Consider the following 19,244-nt stretch of genomic DNA (forward strand, 5'->3'; position numbering starts at 1 on the left):
GCACAAAACTTTAGACAGTGAGAATGCTAAAGTTATATAAATGGTTGTCCTCATTACCAGTGTATTTGCATCAGAGATATACAAAGTATGTGGACAAAAAAAAAACGGGGGCCACATACTGAACCTGACAAGCTCAGGGAAGGCCTGCATGGCAGTCATATGAACTCGGGGACCAACCACGTAGGATAGTCTGAAATAAAAACTTTCTAACTAAAAGCAAGTCATGGCAGGTAGTCATGTCCTAGGCTAGTATCTTTCTTGACAAAGATCAAGCTTTGCCCTAGCTGGTATGGCTCAGCAGATAGAGCTTTGGCTGCGGACCAAAGGGTCCGGGTTTGATTCCGGTCAAGGGCACGTAACTTGGTTGCAGGCTTCTCCCTGGCCTGGGCCCTGGTCAGGGCACATGCAGGAGGCAACCAATTGGTGTGTTTCTCTCACATCGATGTTTCTCTCTGTCCTTCCCTCTCTCTTCTACTCTCTCTTAAAAGATCAATGGAAAAATATCCTTGGGTGAGGATTAACCAAAAAATAAAGATCAAGCTTTACCTTAACTGAGCCTATTGTCTTTTTGCATCTGTGACATGCCTTTGGAATGTCAGAGTGATCCCCTTTTCCCAGACCTTTCAGGGCACAATTTCCCACCAGAGCAGAGACCACAGAACCCCCTCATTGTTATCCTGTTCCTCACCATCTCTATGTGCTGTAAAAATTGTGAGCTATCCTATATCCACCAATGTAAACGAAGTCTCTACTCTATCCATTTTACTCTTTATCCAGTCTCAGAGATTTCCCCCTTTGCTTTCTCCAGCCAACCTGATCCACCACCAGTGGATTTCATGTAACTCCCTTACGTCCTCTCCTTTGATTTTAATGAATAAAATAAGGTGCAGAACTGCCTTTCTCTGGAGCATTTTCTCAATGTGTTGAGATTGTGCTACCCGGCAATTGTCATTGGTTTGGCTCAAATAAACTCATGTAAATTCTTGCAGATTTGGGCATTTCTTACGTTGACAAGTGAGATTTTCCTCAGGGTCCCCTCCCGTAGTAGGGGGAGTAATGCCCCCTTCACCCCACACGTGCCCATGTCCTAGTAGTAACCTGGGACCTGTGAACATGTTGGGTTTCATGTCAAGAGGAAACAGACGCCTCTGTGACCGCCGCGGAGTAACCAGTCTCGGGAGACCAGGAAGGGAGAAAAGATGTAATTAACTCAGATTACCTACATATTGCCTGATGACAGTTTTCAAGGGATCACATATAGAAATGCCTCAAAACATGAGGAAAGAACAGATGAGTAGTAAGATTATTTTTAAAAATATATATTTTATTGATTTTTTACAGAGAGGAATGGAGAGGGATAGAGAGTTAGAAACATCCATCAGCTGCCTCCTGCACACCCCCCACCGGGGAGGTGCCCGCAACCAAGGTACATGCCCTTGACCGGAATCGAACCTGGGACCCTTCAGTCCGCAGGCCGACACTCTATCCACTGAGCCAAACTGGTTAAGGCAAGATTATTTTTTTATACTGATAGAGCAGTTCTCTAATGGAGATTTTGAAGGTTGTCGGATTCAGTGTTGATAAGCTCTCCAGTTCTCCTAGTTTGAAGTGCACCAACCGGGCTCCTAAAAAGACCCTCGGGGCTGGCCGCAAGGTGCCGAGCCCAGCGAGGGGGATGTCAGCCCCGGGAAGGCCTCCAGGCTCGGGGCCCCGCCCAGGGCCGCAGGGGCGCACCCACCTCCGCGCAGCCAGCTCCGCGCCTGCGAGCGCAGGGGTGACTGACCCCGGGCCCCGGGCCTACACTCGGCCAGCCATTGGCCCTGAACCCGGGGCGGGCCTCAGAGTGTCGGGCCAATGGGGGGCGGCGCCGCAGGGGCGAGCCCGTCCCGGGGCGGGAGCTCGCCGGCCCCAGGTCCGGGCCATGTGGGGGCCCCGCGGAGCGGAGGCGTGCGCGGGGGCGCTGGGCTTCGCGCTCTTCCTGCTGCTCTTCGCCCTGGGGGTCCGCCAGCTGCTGAAGCAGAGGCGGCCGGCGGGCTTCCCCCCGGGCCCGTCGGGGCTGCCCTTTATCGGCAACATCTACTCGCTGGCCGCCTCCGCCGAGCTCCCCCATGTCTACATGAGGAAGCAGAGCCAGGTGTACGGCGAGGTACCGCCCGTCGGGCCGCGGGCGGGGAGGGCCCGGGCCTTCCTCCCGGGTGGGCTGGCGGCCGCGCCGGGCCCGGACCCGCCGAGCCCCCTGGCCGTGTGTTTCCGGCTTTGTGGGAAGCCTACTTCCTGGGTCGGGAAAGCCCTCGCAGCCGCGCCCCGGCCTGGGGCGCTCCGCCCGGGCCTGACCCGACCCGTCCCTCGCCCCGCGCGCCCTTCGCGTCCCCTAAGCCGCCAGGTTGGGCTCCCGCGCCTGCGCAGCGGGCCTACGGGCTCCGTCCTCCTGAGAATAGGTTCGGTTCCAGGTTCCAACCCACGCTTCCCGGGAAAGTAGGCCTGTGAATCCTGGGACCGAGTTCATAGGTAATAGGTTCTTGGGGGTTTGCCTTTAAGGAAGGCTGTTGAGGCGTTTGCTGTGAGGATTAGCAAGTACTCGGGAAGGCCCTGACTGAGAGGTGGGCTCTGGTGAATGATTGTGAGTGATTGAATGAATGAATGAATGAATGAATGAATGAAAATCCGTGCGGAGCTGTACAGCGCAGGGCGATCATTGGGCTGATTGGCCAGGAGCATCCATCCTCCCAGCAAACCTGAGAGTGCGCCTGCTGTGGGCCAGCCTCCTCCCACTGTGGATCCTTTAAACTCACAAGGGCCCCGCGGGGAGCCCACTGCGCCTCCCTTTTACGGAGGAGGAAGCTGCCCCCAGAAATGCCCCCTGGCTGGCAGACAGCCGCCCGCTGCGCACCCTCAGGGGAAAGGGCCAGGACACCAGCCTGTGTTGGGCAGTGTCCCCGCCTGACCCCGGAGGGAGGCAGAGGTTTCAGAGCACTGGCACTGAGCCAGCTCACCTGTTCTGTTTTGAGTCCATTCATTTATGGGCAACAACAAACCACACTCTTGCCGGGTGGGAGGGCTGAAAGGAGAGGGAGGCAAACACAGCCCCACTCAGGGAGTTCCATTCCAGGAAGAGGGGAAATCAGTCTAATTGTGGCGAGGGCGTTGGGGGAACAGCACAGCAGGGCTGTTTGGCAACTGTGTTTCACCTTGGGGCTGCAATCCTTATTTGAACCAGGTTTTACAAGAATTATTCTAGGTTTCTGCAGCTCACTAACGGTTTATATTGCTAACGGGAAGCTGGCCTGAGGAAAAGCAAACATACAATTCTTAGATTTTCTTGTATACCCTCCAGTTCTCCAAGAATTGAGTGTATTTCCATTAATATATTTGATCTCTGCTGTGTTAGTACAGAACATCATAATATTCTAGAAAAATCATTAGCTATGAGAGCATGAGACCAGATAAAATTTTACCTTCTTTGAATCTTAATTTTTCCTCATGTGTGCAATGAGAAAAATAATAGCTGAGAGCAGTTAAGTGCTACTCAAATGTTCTTGGTTATTAACTGCAGAACAATTTATTAGGCCTACAAATTCAAACACATTTTATTTTTTAAAGATTTTTATTTATTTATTTTAATACATTTTATTGATTTTTTACAGAGAGGAAGGGCGAGGGATAGCCAGAAACATCGATGAGAGAGAAACATCGATCAGCTGCCTCCTGCACGCCCCCTACTGGGGATGTGCCCGCAACCAAGGTGCATGCCCTTGACCGGAATCAAACCTGGGACCTTTCAGTCCGCAGGCCGACACTCTATCCACTGAGCCAAACCAGTTCTGGCTATTTTTTAAAGATTTTTAAATTGGTTTTTTAGAGAGGAAGGGAGAGGGAGAGAAAGAGAAACATCAATCTGAGAGCAAAACATCCATTGGCTGCCTCATGGGGATCGAACCCGCAACCCAGGCATGTGTCCTGTCCAGGAATTGAAACAACCTTTTGGTGCACGGGATGACTCCCAACTAAGCCACACCAACCAGGACGCAAACGTATTTTAAAGCCAATTTTTTTGAAATCGTGTCTTTCAGAATAGGAATGTTTTTTATATATAAAGATTTGAACTGAAAGGAATGCTATATTTATGCTGAACATACTTTTCTGGAAGGGAGTCATTTAAGTCTCATAATAAATTACAAATTAAATTAGAAACATGCCGGAAAACTTATCTTGGGATGGATAGATTTGGTTCAGTGGATTTAAGAATTTGGCATGAGTAGACGGTTTTATTGCTGGTACAACTATGGTTCTTTACAAAGAGGGCTTTTTACTGGAGGTGGTAAAATCAGGCTCTTTTAATATGCAAGAGAAATAGAGGAAAAAGAGAACGGAACAAAAATGAAAAAAGATGTGTGCATTGAAGAGTAGACACTGTTTGCCTGACTCTGCCTTAGACTTAAGTTAAATGCCACCTAACAGTAACTTTTAACTACAGCAGCACTTGATCTTTATCTTAGTGGTGAAATACCCCTAGAGATCTCCCATTATCTTAGAGGTGTTTCCCAATTCTGACAATGTCTCAAAGTTACTGTAAGTTGTTAATACACGATACAGTTATAATACACTGTACAAAAATTTTTGGAAGTGGAAGGAGACTTATCTCCTATACTTTTGGGAGATTGTTTGTAGGGCTTATTTGTAAATGGAATCTTTTTTGCACCATCTTTATAATTTGGAGATGTGTGCCAGCAGGAAAAAAAATGGACTTGGAAATCGCTTATGAGAACTGACAATCACTTCAGGTGACGTCTACTTTTATGAAGTCTGTGAGTTCAGTTCTCCTTTATAGTTTTTGAAAGGAAAACAACCAGTCCTCAGGTTTTATACATTTATTTTAAAGGCAATCTTAAATAGAAATGTACTACATCAAGAATTGCCAATTCCTTGGAGATTCACTCTTAATATATAAGTTTCTGCAGTTACTTTAATCTTATTTCAATTTTGAAAAGGATTCCCTGGCCAGTAAAGTGGTAAACAAGTGGTTTTTACAGATTATTTTCAGGTAATACACGTGGGACAATAAAAGAATTACTTTAAGGCAAGCGGAATTGACAACTTATTAATTTATTTATATAGTAACTGAAAGGTGAAGGTTAGCGTGGTGGTGCACACAGGCAGGTTAAATAGCCATCTCAGATGGGATGAAGAAATACTGAATTTATTGAAAGATGGAGGATGGGATATCCAAAGGGAAAGGCTGCACAGCACTGAGCCAACGGGACATTGGGGTGATGATGGCAGCACCCAGGAGCTGAAGTTTCATCCTTATATGCAGTCAGAAGTGTAGTAGAGTATTGAGAGTAGAAGAGACACACAGGAAGAGGAGTTTCTCCTTTATATCTGCAAAAATTACCCTCTGGGTAAGTCCCTCCTTTGCTCAGCTGAAACCCTTAACCTGCCACTTCTGACTAATACCACTGCTTGTGGCAGGCAGCCCATGCTCCGTCCCCAGGTTCCAGATGTACCTACTGCTCAGCTGGCAGGGCCTATTCTTGTGCCAAAGACGCCATTGCTCATCTGGTTGATTCTTGTGCCAAAAACTCCATTGCTCAGCTGGGCCTATTCTTGAGCCAAAGACGCCATTGCTCAGCTGGTTGATTCTGTTACTATTTGGAGGTTCCCATCAGTATTGCTGCTGTAACTACTTCTGCTGAATTTTATTCTTTGCCAAGACTCTTGGTCTTTTCGTTATTTTTTCCAAAGTAGTGTGAACCATGGCTAACTCAGCTCTGCCTGTTTGACTCAATTTTTAAAAAATATATATATTTTATTGATATTTTACAGAGAGGAAGGGAGAGGTATAGAGAGTTAGAAACATCGATGAGAGAAACAGCGATCAGCTGCCTCCTGTACACCTCCTACTGGGGATGTGCCCGCAACCAAGGTACATGCCCTTGACTGGAATCGAACCTGGGACCTTTCAGTCCACAGGCCGACTTTCTATCCACTGAGCCAAACCGGTTAGGGCATTGACTCAATATTTTGATGGTAAAAAGCTCTCAGCCAACTCCTGAGAGCATGGGGATAAGCATTCTTTGCATCCCACAGATAAGGTAGTACTGTTCTCTCACTGGACTAGTCCCTAATGGGCCTGGGTATAAGAGGTGTGACATTGTAAGTGGACCTGAGGTGAAGCAGAAGAGAAGCTCCGGCAGGGCATAGCATGGATATTCTGTCTTGCCTTCCCCTTAGCTGAGGGATGGTCACCTGTGCCTACGTGGTGAATGCTGTTGAAAGGAGACAGCATGGAGTCACTTGTGCTAAACCCCATGTCAGCAAACCAGGACTTAAGTTAACTGCAGTTTCAGCCTCCCCAGGAATGTAACCTCTGACCAGTCAACCTGAAATTACCTGGTCAGCACTAGTCAGGGAATGTGCTGGACAGACGTCTGTTCCCTCTAGGAGAGTGACCTTGCCTGAAACAGTGCATTCTTTGCTGATAATTTCCTTTTCACACTTCCTCTCTGCCTTTAAAATTTGTCCTTTTCTACAGCTCTTAGGAGCTCCTTTCTCCTTATTAGATGAGATACTGTCCAATCATGAATCATTCAAAAAGCCAATTAGATCTTCAAATTTACTCCTTTGAGTTTTATACTTCAAAGTTGTCTGTTATGCCTTTGACAGTCCCTTTTCCTACCTAAGTCTGGAGTAACAAATGATATGTAGATGGTATGCTTCTCCATAAATCTGGGAAGTCAAAGGAAATTCCTAGATATCTTAAAAGAGCATCTGAATCAAGTACCGTAGTTTCAGTGGCAGCCCTGATGCCCCAGAAGGTTAAGGGCTCTGCACATGGTCCTGTATGGCAAAGCTTAAGCTAGAACCCAGGCCTTCTGAGTCTGGTACTCTTTCCATTTGAAAAATTATGTCTTCGGGTATCGAATGCATAATTAAATCATAGTGTGCGTGATATGCCTTGTAGAGAGAAGGCACTCTACCCATTACAGTTGAGTAGTAAATAAGTGCCTGTATTTTCAGGGAAGTGACAAATCTGGGAGAGCTGCTTAGTACGTGTTAATTTCCATGGTTATCTTTCTCCAAACATTTTTTCCATTTAATTGTTTTTCTTTTCTTCCTCAAAGATCTTCAGTTTAGATCTTGGAGGTATATCCACTGTGGTTCTAAATGGCTATGATGTAGTAAAGGAATGCCTTGTTCATCAAAGCGAAATTTTTGCAGACAGACCATGCCTTCCATTATTCAAGAAGATGACAAAAATGGGAGGTATGTTTATTTTTATCTATTTAGTGATTTACTAAACTATTTTAAATAATATTTATTATTTTATGTAAATTTAGCATGTAGAGTTTGAATTCTATTGTACTGATTAATAGAGGTATTAATTAATCAATTTAGTATACAAACCAAGTATTTGAGGACTTTCAGGCTCCGTTTCAATCATACAGGGGTGGGCAGAATTTGTTTTACATTTGTTAGTATGTGAACCACAGTTTATCCTCTTATGATTATTTATTATTGTATTATTTTCCATAGGAACAACTGTAAACCTACTTTTGCCCACCCCTGTATTTTAGATCAGTACATACTAATTCTACTGTTGTAATCCAGTTCTAGTAAATATTGTACATAATTTTTTAAAGAATTAGCACTTAATCTATGCAAATTTTGTGAAACAAATTAGGAATACACATACGTGCATGCATACTGGAATTAAAAGTGCCTTTTGAAGCCAGTCTTAGGTACTTGGGTACTTATAATTTTTACTATAATTTTGCTTATAAGATTATAGAACCTGAAGCAGCCTTTCTTAGCCACTAATCAGTATGCTATGTAAAGGAAGAATTGCGGTATTTGTGTAAAGGACTAGGATTTTATATGGTTTAGTGTTGATCAGTGTTGGATGAGTCCATATTTATCAGAAAAAGGCTAAATGCTAATAGAACTGTTGAGAAGAAAGCAGCAACAAAAAGTCTAAAATAGAATGCTGAAGTCAGATGCAATGGTTTTGATACATAATAGTATAAGAGTTTTAACAGTAATGTGTCCAAAATTCTCCAACTTAATGAGACCTTCACATTTAATTTTAAAGTAAATTGTATAGTAACTTGTTTAGACAGATTAAAAAGAGATAGATTAAAAAGAAAAATTAGCCACCTATTATATCACAAGGCAAATCAACTAATGCAAAGAAAACACTAATTTTTTAAAGGCCAAATTCTTAGGCCAGAGCAGTGGTCGGCAAACTCATTAGTCAACAGAGCCAAATATCAACAGTACAACGATTGAAATTTCTTTTGAGAGCCAAATATTTTAAACTTAAATTATATAGGTAGGTACATTGTTATTAACTTAATTAGGGTACTCCTAAACTGGCCTTTGCTAAAAACGTCCTCAATCTGAGGGGTCGACCTCAGCAAACGTACCCCCACTTCTTCTAATGCCACTTCTTCAAAATAGACTCGCCCAGGCTGAAAACCGACTTCTGCGCATGGGCCACGAAGTTTCAATTGCACTGTACATGTGCACCCACATGTGGTATTTTGTGGAAGAGCCACACTCAAGGGGCCAAACAGCCTCATGTGGCTCGCGAGCCACGGTTTGCCGACTACTAGGCCAGAGTATAATGACACTTAAAAGCAATCTATCTAATAATAGGGTAATATGCAAATTGATCAGGACACCGTCACAGTAACGACAGATCAGCAGGCTATGTGCGCAGCAGGCACGGGTGGGCAGGGACTTGCAATGTTGGGGACGTGATGGCGGCTGCCGCTTGCCCAGGGCTGGCCCTGGGCTCAGGCAAGCCACCGATGGCCACTGCTACTTGCCCAGGGCCGGCCCCAGGATCAGGCAAGCCGCTGATGGCCGCTGCCTCTTGCCCAGGGCCCAGTCCCGGCCTCAGGTAAGCCGGCAATGGCCGTTGCCGCTTGCCCAGGGCTGGCCCCTGGCTCAGGCAAGCCGCCTATGGCCGCTGCTGCTGCAAGGGCCCAAGGTTCAGGCAATGAGGTTTGGGCGAGGTTCAGGCAAGCTGCAGTGGCTGTGAAGGCCAAGGCTCAGGCAGCCTCACAGCTGGCAGTGGCAGCAGCAGAGGCGTGATGGGGGTGTCGCCTTCCCCTGATTGCCGGGTCACCTCCTACAGAGGGAGGCCAGAGGCAGCAGTACCGAGGGGGGATTGGGGGTGGTGCCTTTCCCTGATTAGCCAGTCACCTCTGGCAGAGGGAGGCCAGATCATGGGGAGCAGGCCTAAGCCGTCAGTAGGACATCCCCTGATGACTCCCAGACTGTGAGAAGGGGCAGGCCAGGCTGAGGAGACTGTCCCTCCCCTCCCGCCCCCCCCTCCCCCCCGCACGAATTTCGTGCACTGGGCCTGTAGTAATATAAATAAAAATCAAATTTCCAGCCTCTGCAATGATTGTCTAAATAATAAATTAGGCAGGTAGCTCAGTTGGTTAGATAGCATTGTCCTGATAAGCAAAGATCCAATCCCTAGTAAGGGCACATACAAGAAGCAACTAATGAATGCATAAATAAATGGAACAACAAATCAATGTTTTTTCTCATTCATTCTCTCTCTCTCTCTCTCTCTCTCTCTCTCTCTCTCTCTCTCTCTCCCCCTTCCTCCCCTCCTTTCTCTCTCCCTTTCTCCTTCCCTGCTCTGTCTCTGAAATCAATCAATCAATAAAAAAAATAATTAGGTAAAAGAAGAAATTATACCACAATTATAATAGAAGATCTTTAAAGAAATAATGGAAATGAAAGATGGTGTGAACAGAATAATATTTGGGGTAAAAATATTTTTTTCAAAGCTATACATTTATAGCTTATGCTATTTTTATTATAAAGAAAGCAATAATAATAAAATAAGCATTTAAGGTTTTCAAAAAACAGTAAAAGAAAATTAAGTAGAAAACGATGTTATTTTAAGATACATATGCATTGAACTTGAAACAGACATCAGAGCCACCATTAGCCCCCTGTTGGGGAACACGTTGCCCAAGCATACAGGTTGCCAGTGTAGTATTTTAACAAGGCTCCTCTGTGCCTTCTTCAACATGTATCCCATATGTATACCTTTACCCACAGTTTGCTCTCATCCCAGTGCCTTCCATTCGATCAGCTGTCCCCTCTGCCAGCAGTGATCTCTCCCCAGATATCTGCTTGACTTACTGTGTCATCTCCATGTCTTTACTTGTGTCACCTTCCCAGTGGGGCTTTCCCTGGCCACACTACCTGCTTCCTTGCTATATACTTTACTTGTTCATTTGCCTCTCCTCACGAGTATGAAAGGTCCGCGAGAGTAGGGATCTGTTGCCTCTTTTGTTCACTGATGTATCTGTGACATTTAGAACACTGCCTGGAGCATAGCAAGTGCTTCATGAATACATGTTGAATGAGTATTTGTTGAATGAATAGTCATCTGGGAGTATGGAAAGAAAATGAAATGTAGAAATATAAGGTCGTTACACAGCACTAAAGACCCCATTATGGGTGGCTAACTTTATCATAAGCTCCAAATTAAAAATTGTTGCACAAAAGTTAATGGAATGTAGATTACATAGGTACCTCATGTAGACAAGAGAACATGACATTTTTTATCATAGGTATACCGATGTACATATTATGAATGAAATTTTGAGTTAAGTACATGCTACATAAATATATATGTGCAAAAAAAGATGTCATTTTTTTCTTTTCAAAAACATATTTTTATTGATTTTAGAGAGGAAGGGAGAGGGAGAGAGAGCTAGAAGCATCAATGATGAGAATCATTAATTGGCTACCTCCTGCACACCCCCTATGGGGATCAAGCCCACAACCCAGGTATGTGCCCTTGACCGGAATCGAACCCGGGACCCTTTAGTCTGTAGACCGATGCTCTATCCACTGAGCCAAACCAGCTATGGCGTTGTTTTCTTCTTGATAGTTAAAGGAAAAATAGTCCATAGCACCCACATCAGAACAGCAGAGTATAATATGGAGACTCAGAAATTTTGAGGCAACAGATATCAGCATTAGAAGTTTGAGTTGCATGTTTGCCCTCTGTCTTAGTTTGAGCTGCTATTACAAAAATATCATAGACTGAATGGCTTAACCAACATTTAGCCCTGGCAGGTGGCTCTGGTGATGGACCGTTGTCCATTATCAAAAAGTGGCAGGTTCAATTCCCAGTCAGGGCACATACCTAGGCTGCAGGTTCCATCCCTGATTGGGGTGCTTACAGGAGGCAACCACTTGATGTTGCTCTCTATCTCATCAATGTCTCTCTCTCTCTCTCTCTCTCTCTCTCTCTCTCTTTCTCTCCCCCCCCCCCCCCCCCGCCCCCCTCAAATCAGTAAAAACATATCCTTGGGTGAGGATTAAAATAACACAACATTTGGCCCTAGCTGGTTTGGCTCAGTGGATAGAGCATAGGCCTGTGGACTGAAGGGTCCCAGGTTTGATTCCAGTCAAGAGCACATGCCTGGGCTGTGGATTCGATCCCCAGTATGTGTAGTGCAAGAGGCAGCCAACCAAGGATTCTCTCTCATCATTGATGTTCCTCTCTCTCTCCCTCTCCATTCCTCTCTGAAATCAGTAAAAATATATGAGGAGGGAGGGAGGGAGGGAGGGAGGGAGGGAGGGAGGGAGGAAGGAAGGAAGGAAGGAAGGAAGGAAGGAAGGAAGGAAGGAAGGAAGGAAGGAAGGAAGGAAGGGGTCCTGAAGCTTTCTTTAAAAAAACAAAACACAACACAACATTTATTCTCATAGAGCTGGAGGCAGGGAAGTTGAAATCAAGGTGCCGGCAGACTTCCTGGTGTCTGGAAAAGGCCTGCTTCCTGCCTGGTAGACTGTTGCCTTCTTTCTGTCTCTCCACATGGCCAAGAGTAGTCACCTTTTCCCATGTCCCTTCTTATAAGGGCACCCATCCCATTCAGGAGGGTTCTACCCTCATGACCTAACTACCTCCCAAAGGCCCCACCTCCTAATATTGTTACATTGGGGGTTAGGCTTCAACATATGAATGTTGTGGGACACAAACATTCTGCCATGGTACTCTTTTTGGCTTGAGTATTTTCACAACATGGACACCTCATTCAGGCTACCTTGCCTTTGCCAGAGTTATCTTAGGTAATATATACCTTTAACCGAAAGAAATGTATATTCTAAAATCTAGTCTTAATAAAGCAGAAAATTTCTAATTCTAGAAATACGATTTCCAGATGTTTGTTTAGTCCAAAATAGAATTTTGCCTACAAAATGTACAGTCATTTGTCTTTTGTAAATTAGACTTAGAGTAAAAGATGGGTAATAAGGCCACCTGGGCCTACTTCACCCAGGTTGAATTACACAAGAGTGTTCAGTTTCTTGTTACGGGAGAATTATAGGTCTTTTCTGTCTATCCCCAGATGGTAAGTAGACATGCTTTTCATGTTTATAATATTCTGTGGCTAATGAGTAGCAGGAAACAGCTCTTATTCGCTGGGTCTAGTTTTAGTTTTATAGAAAGATAATTTGGAGAAGAATGACTAACGATCTTTTTTTCCTTTTCTCCATAGCCTTTTTAGCTGTTAGGGACAGGGATGTAGGGATGGTAACATTTTTTACCTTCCTTTTTTGTTTCAGGTTTACTCAATTCCAAGTATGGCCGAGGATGGGCTGATCACAGAAGGTTAGCTGTGAACAGCTTTCGCTATTTTGGATATGGCCAAAAGTCTTTTGAATCTAAAATTTTAGAGGAAACCAAATTTTTCATTGATGCTGTTGAAACGTACAAAGGCAGACCTTTTGACTTCAAACAGTTAATAACAAATGCTGTTTCAAACATAACCAACCTGATTATTTTTGGAGAACGATTCACTTACGAAGACACTGATTTCCAGCACATGATTGAGCTGTTTAGTGAGAATGTGGAGCTAGCTGCCAGTGCCTCAGTCCTCCTGTATAATGCCTTCCCATGGATTGGCCTCTTACCTTTTGGAAAACATCAGCAGCTGTTCAGAAATGCCGCTGTGGTCTATGATTTTCTCTCCAGGCTTATCGAAAAAGCTTCTCTCAACAGAAAGCCTCAGTTACCTCAGCATTTTGTTGACGCTTATTTCGATGAGATGGATCAGGGTAAAAATGACCCATCCTCTACTTTCTCCAAAGAAAACCTAATTTTCTCTGTGGGTGAACTCATCATTGCTGGGACTGAAACTACAACCAACGTGCTACGATGGGCAATTCTTTTCATGGCACTTTATCCTAACATTCAAGGTGAGGATTCTCTCCATCTCAAGGTCTGAACTTACATTTAGGACTCACACATGTTTTAGAGTCTTTGGCCATGTTCAAAGCAGTTTATTTAGGAACTCCTGCAGTGTTAGCCAAGAAGAAAAATATTTAATACTTATAAAAAGTTTCCTTTTTAAAAAAATAGATTTTTATTGATTTCAGAGAGGAAGGGAGAGGGAGAAAGATAGAAACATCAATGATGAGAGATAATCATTGATCCGCTGCCTCCTGCATGACCCCCACTTGATATTAAACCCACAACCCAGGCATGTGCCCTGACTGGGAATCGAACACATTTTTGGAGAACGATTCACTTACGAAGACACTGATTTCCAACACATGATTGAGCTACTTAGTGAGAATGTGGAGCTAGCTGCCAGTGCCTCAATCTTCCTGTATAATGCCTTCCCATGGATTGGCCTCTTACCTTTTGGAAAACATCAGCAGCTGTTCAGAAATGTGCACATGCCTGGGAATCAAATCACAACCTGGTTTATAGGTACACGGTCAATCACTGAGTCACACCAACCGGGAAAGTTTTCAAATCTATTATCTCAATTCATGTGAACACCTTAGAGACAGATTATATTATGCCTATTTTATAAATGAGGGAGGCTGAGTGGCTGACGTGCCCAGGCTCAATCACTGGAAGTGGCAGAACTGGGACCTGAACCCTGGTTGTTTTGATTCAAGTTTTATGCTTTATTATTTTCCTTGCTGAGACTGAGATGTTATTCTAATTCTAGGTTTGTTTGATTTTTATTACTTTTACTGTGTTATTCACAACAAAGTTACCCAGAGCATTGATTACTGGTAGTAGAAGATATATGGTATATATTTAAATAAACTCCCAGATCATGAAAAATTTGCATCTGGGTGGACGCATGCCCTACTTATTACTACAGGTTATCCCTTGTTTACCAAAAAGGGAAATTACTTTAGATACACTTTTTCAGCGTTGCATAATAACTTGAACACTTTCTTCTCTAACAGGACAAGTTCAGAAAGAGATTGATTTAATTATGGGACCCAATGGGAAGCCTTCTTGGGATCACAAATGCAAAATGCCTTACACTGAGGCAGTTTTGCATGAAGTTTTACGATTCTGTAATATAGTGCCATTAGGGATTTTCCATGCAACCTCTGAAGATGCAGTTGTACGTGGTTATTCTATTCCTAAAGGCACAACAGTAATCACAAATCTTTATTCTGTACACTTTGATGAAAAGTACTGGAAAGACCCAGAAATATTCTATCCGGAGCGATTTCTGGACAGCAGTGGATATTTTTCCAAGAAGGAAGCTTTGGTTCCGTTTTCCTTAGGTAAGTGAACTTTCACAGTGGCATAACTTCAGGACAAAATATAATGGTGGTTCATTAGTATAACATTTTTGCTGTTGTTAATCCTCACCAGAGGATATTTTTTCCTCCGTTGATTTTTTAGAGAGTGGAAGGGAGGGAGAGGAGAGAGAGACATTGATATAGCTGTGAGAAAAACACATCAATTGGTTGCCTCCCACACATGCCCTGACTGGGGCAGGGACGGAACCTGCAATCCAGATACACACAAATTTCGAACCTTGAACGGAAATCAAACCCATGACCCTTCAGTGTGAGGGTTGACGTTCTAACCACTGAGCACCCCGGCCATTGCATTAGTATAACATCTTAATCTGAAGCTCTCTGTTGTAGAATTACATATTTCAACTCTGAAAACATAGCATTGATTCTTACAGGAGAGAATAGTTTAATTAGAGGTCATTAACACCCATATCTACTCAAAAATAAACAAGCATTAATTGAGTATCTAGAGAGAAACTGGTGAGAGCTCTGGCTTCTGAAACATTTTTTTTGTCTGTGGATTTTTGGCTTGTAATCAAAACTCCAAGAGCTAGAAGGTCAGTAACAAGTAGCTTGAGGAACAGATCCAGGGAGGGGAATGACTCATAATTTGAAGTGAAATAAGAATCGAGCTCTCTTGGCTCCTAGTTTATTATATCTATTTTCTAAAAATACTGCTTCTGCAGTGAAAAGTGCACAGATCACAAGACCCTTGGGAGATGGACTGGAAACTCTTCCTTTAATTGGGGAAGGGTACACATTGAGTCATCTGAAATGAAATGACCTTCTCTTGAATCTATAGAACAAAATGTCACACTTCAAATTAGATCTTTCACGGCATACCTCAGGCTCTGTTGCAAAAGTCAAGGGATGTGGGGGAGGGACTAATAAGTTTACAAAGTCCAGGAAGGTAAAGAAATGGATTCTGGGAGATGAAAAGTCCACTTCTATTCTTTGGAGTTTAAGGAAATTCTTTAGTAAGAATAACCTTTTGTAACTTTTTTTAAATTCCAGATTTCTGGAATTTAGACATACATTTTGTAATGTATTAGATATACATTTTGGATTTTAAAAAGATGACAATGTCTGGTTTTTTTTCTGCTTAGGAAGAAGACACTGTCTTGGAGAACAGCTGGCTCGGATGGAAATGTTCCTGTTTTTTACAGCATTGCTTCAGCGGTTTCACTTGCATTTTCCCCATGAACTGGTTCCAGATCTGAAGCCCAGGTTAGGCATGACCTTGCAGCCCCAGCCCTTCCTCATCTGTGTGGAAAGACGCTGAAAGGGCACGATGCCGTGTGGAATGGGGCCATATGTTCACCTCACCCCTGAACCTAGTTTAATCATTGTATGTGTTTGGACAAAAGCCACAGCATCAGAAAGTTAACACAAATGTGTCTTTATTTCATTTTATTTTTTTAAATGCAGATTATGAGATTCTGGATTACTTTTTTAAAAAAAATGTTTTTATTGATTTCAGAGAAGAGGGGAGAGGGAGAAGAAGAGGGAGAGGGAGAAGAAGAAGGAGAGGGAGAGGGAGAGGGAGAGGGAGAGGGAGAGGGAGAGGGAGAGGGAGAGGGAGAGGGAGAGGGAGAGAAACACCAATGATGAGAGAGAAACATCGATGGGTGCCCTCTACTGGAGATCAAGGCCACACCTTGGGCATGTGCCCTGATAGGGAATCGAACCATGACCTCCTGGTTCATAGGTCAATGCTCACCCACTGAGCCACACTGGCCAGGCCACACAGATTTGATTTTTTTCAAGCTTTTATGACTTCTACGGTAGAATTATCTCTTGAGGAAAACAAAGGTGCAAGTGCCAGGTGTCGCTTAAGATACTAAGATTTGCCATGGTCGCCTTAAGCAGAGCTTGACTTTTCAGCCTCTTGTTGAGCACCAGGAACCCCTGCTTCCATCTTGCTCCTGTCCTGGGGGCTTTACTTCCAAATGCCAATGCCAGCGCCCTTGTGGTCAGGTATGTCATTAATAGTTTGTGTGGTACTAGTCCAGTTTAATAGAGAACTAAAGGAGAAATTAGAACTCAAATGAGTTTGGACTACAGAGACATTTTAGACATGGTGGCAGATGATAGAAGAAATATCTATGTATTTAATGTAGAACCTTCCAGTGCTCTCAAATCTTGCTCCCTGCTACGTCTTCATACTGAGTATCCATCCCCAAAGCAGCAGTTCTTACAATAATGTATTTAAAATATAAACAAAGTGTAGCGATTAATTCTTGGTAGGCACAGAAAATTTACATAGTACCACTTTTTTCCAAAACCAGTCACAGGGCTTAAAGAATGAATTCTTTTGGCTTTTAGAGGTCTTTAAGCATTTCCACAATTACTGTTATATGAGGGACTTCCTACTGATAATTATGCCAGGAACACAAGTGTAAACTGTGACTATCCTGAATTAACAGGTATGTGTATTCCAGTTATAGGTTTCTGTTTTAAAATCTTAATTCTTCTAAAGTTGTACATTAAGGGTTCATGCTCTCATAACTTGGCGCATGAATAGTTGCAGCCTCAGAGTAAGTGCACAGACAGTGACTTCTGTTAAAATATGTTCCCTTTTTGTATGACAATGGGGAATAAGAATGTATGTGTGTATAAATATGCATTATGCACTTGTATTTGAATAAAAAGCACTGGCTAGAATAATGTGAACCTAATGAAAATGGTGATTTCTAAGAGACTGAGAGAAAAGGGTAGAAGTGACATCTTAGTGTGTTTGACTTCCATTAATTAAAATTTTGATTATATACCAGTAATTATATTCATTTATATGTAATATATAATAAAAATATGTATTAAATGTCTACACTAATAAAAGAGAAACATGCAAATTGGTGTCACTCTGCTACGCCCACCAGCCAATCAGAGCGACTATGCAAATTAACCCAACAAAGATGGTGGTTAATTTGCATACACAGGCATGGCACGAAGACTAAAGGCTCCAGCCAGAGTGATGACTAAAGACTGAAGAGGCTTGGCTTCTCTGCTGCAACTGCAGCGGAGAAGCCAAGCCTCCCTGCTGCCGCAGCTGAGAAGCCAAGCCTTGCTGCGGCCAGAGGGGAAAAGTCTAACCTTGAGGCTTGGCTTCTCCACTGCGGCCGGACCAAAGGCCTGGGCCCCGGGTGCCAGAGGAAAACTGATGCCAGCAGCCAGGGGAAGGAAGGCCTATAAAATTAAAGCCACAACGATTTAAAGATATATTTTTAAAAATTAAAATAATTTTTTTACAAAGCACTAATTAATACCCAGATTAAATTGGAATCATTTAAAGGTCCCAAATGATTTTAATATGCAGCTTGTATAAAATACTATCTTAAGATTCTCCAACTTTCCAAAACTGACACCTGCAGTAATAAAAAAATATCTAAATAGTCCTATAACAAATAAATTTAAATCATACTTTAAGACAGCGGTTCTCAACCTGTGGGTCGCGATCCCTTTGGGGGTTGAACGACCCTTTCAAGGGGTCACCTAAATACATCCTGCATATCAGATATTTACGATTCATAACTAGCAAAATTACAGTTATGAAGTAGCAAAGAAAATAATTTTATGTTGGGGGTCACCACAACATGAGGAACTATGTTAAAGGGTTGCGGCATTAGGAAAATTGAGAACCACTGCTTTAAGAAAATGTCAACAAAGAACATTCTAGTTTTAATGACAATCCTATACACTTTTAGAGATACAAAATGACATCTGCCCAACTGCTTTTAATGCTAGTATAATTTCAATGCCAAATGCATTGTCTATATACAGAAAGAAAAATATATGTCAATCTCATTTATGCTCAGGGATGCAAAAAAATATATAGCATGCATACCAAATTGCCTCTTATAAAGACACCAGTCATATTTAATTAGAACCCTCACAATGGACTTATTTTAACTTAGTTAACTTTTTAAAGGACCTGTCTTCCAAGGCAGCCACATTCTGAGATACTAAGGGTTAGGACTTTAACATATGAAGGGGGTGGAGGGGGTCGCTAAGCTCATAACGCCAGGTAATGAAGAATTACAGGGTCGCCCTAGCCAGTTTGGCTCAGTGGAGCGTCAGCCTGCGGACTCAAGGGTCCCAGGTTCGATTCCTGTCGGGGGATGTACCTTGGCTGCGGGCACATCCCCAGTAGGGAGTGTGCAGGAGGCAGCTGATCGATGTTTCTCTCTCATCCATGTTTCTACCGCTCTATCCCTCTTCCTTCCTCTCTGTAAAAAAAAAAATCAATAAAATATATTTAAAAAAAAGAAAGAAAAAGAATTACAGGGCCAAGATCTAAATGAAGGAGGAAAGCTGGAATGCCACACTTTTCTTCCAGAATTGTGAACCAAATCTGAAACAACTGAGAGGCTGATAGAGTAAAGCACAGTTTTTGATAGATTCACAGAGCTAGGGGCTAAAAAATTGGAGAATATGGACTACCAAGGCACTCTAAAAAGCTATACTTCAGCCCTAGCTAGTTTTGCTCAGTGGATAGAGTGTTGACCTGTGAACCCAAAGGTCCCGGGTTTGATTCCGGTCAAGGGCACATGCCCTGGTTGTGGGTTCAATCCCCAGTAGGGGGCGTGCAGGAGGCAGCCAATCAATGATTTCCTCTCATTAATATTTCTATCTCCTCTCTCCCTTCCTCT

At 43.3% G+C, this 19,244-nt stretch overlaps 1 protein-coding gene across 2 annotated transcripts; it reads left to right on the top strand.

Moving 5' to 3' along the window:
* Window positions 1–1,921: 1,921 nt before the first annotated feature.
* CYP2R1 (cytochrome P450 family 2 subfamily R member 1) lies at window positions 1,922–17,434 on the top strand (the record flags this gene model as incomplete). 2 transcript variants are annotated; one of them, XM_081098858.1, is made up of 5 exons in its annotated part: window positions 1,922–2,146; window positions 7,122–7,263; window positions 12,604–13,236; window positions 14,248–14,577; window positions 15,702–17,434. In XM_081098858.1, the coding sequence occupies 5 exons, from the start codon at window positions 1,922–1,924 to the stop codon at window positions 15,875–15,877; spliced, it is 1,506 nt and encodes a 501-aa protein (XP_080954984.1). In that variant the 3' UTR covers window positions 15,878–17,434. The 2 variants fall into 2 exon arrangements, with proteins under 2 accessions (XP_080954984.1, XP_080954985.1); XM_081098859.1 differs by lacking the exon at window positions 1,922–2,146 and having other exon boundaries at window positions 7,187–7,263; window positions 13,013–13,236.
* Between the last annotated feature and the right edge of the window lie 1,810 nt (window positions 17,435–19,244).

Source organism: Myotis nattereri (genome assembly GCF_964212035.1).
Source record: "Myotis nattereri genome assembly, chromosome: 9".
Lineage (NCBI taxonomy): Eukaryota > Metazoa > Chordata > Mammalia > Chiroptera > Vespertilionidae > Myotis > Myotis nattereri.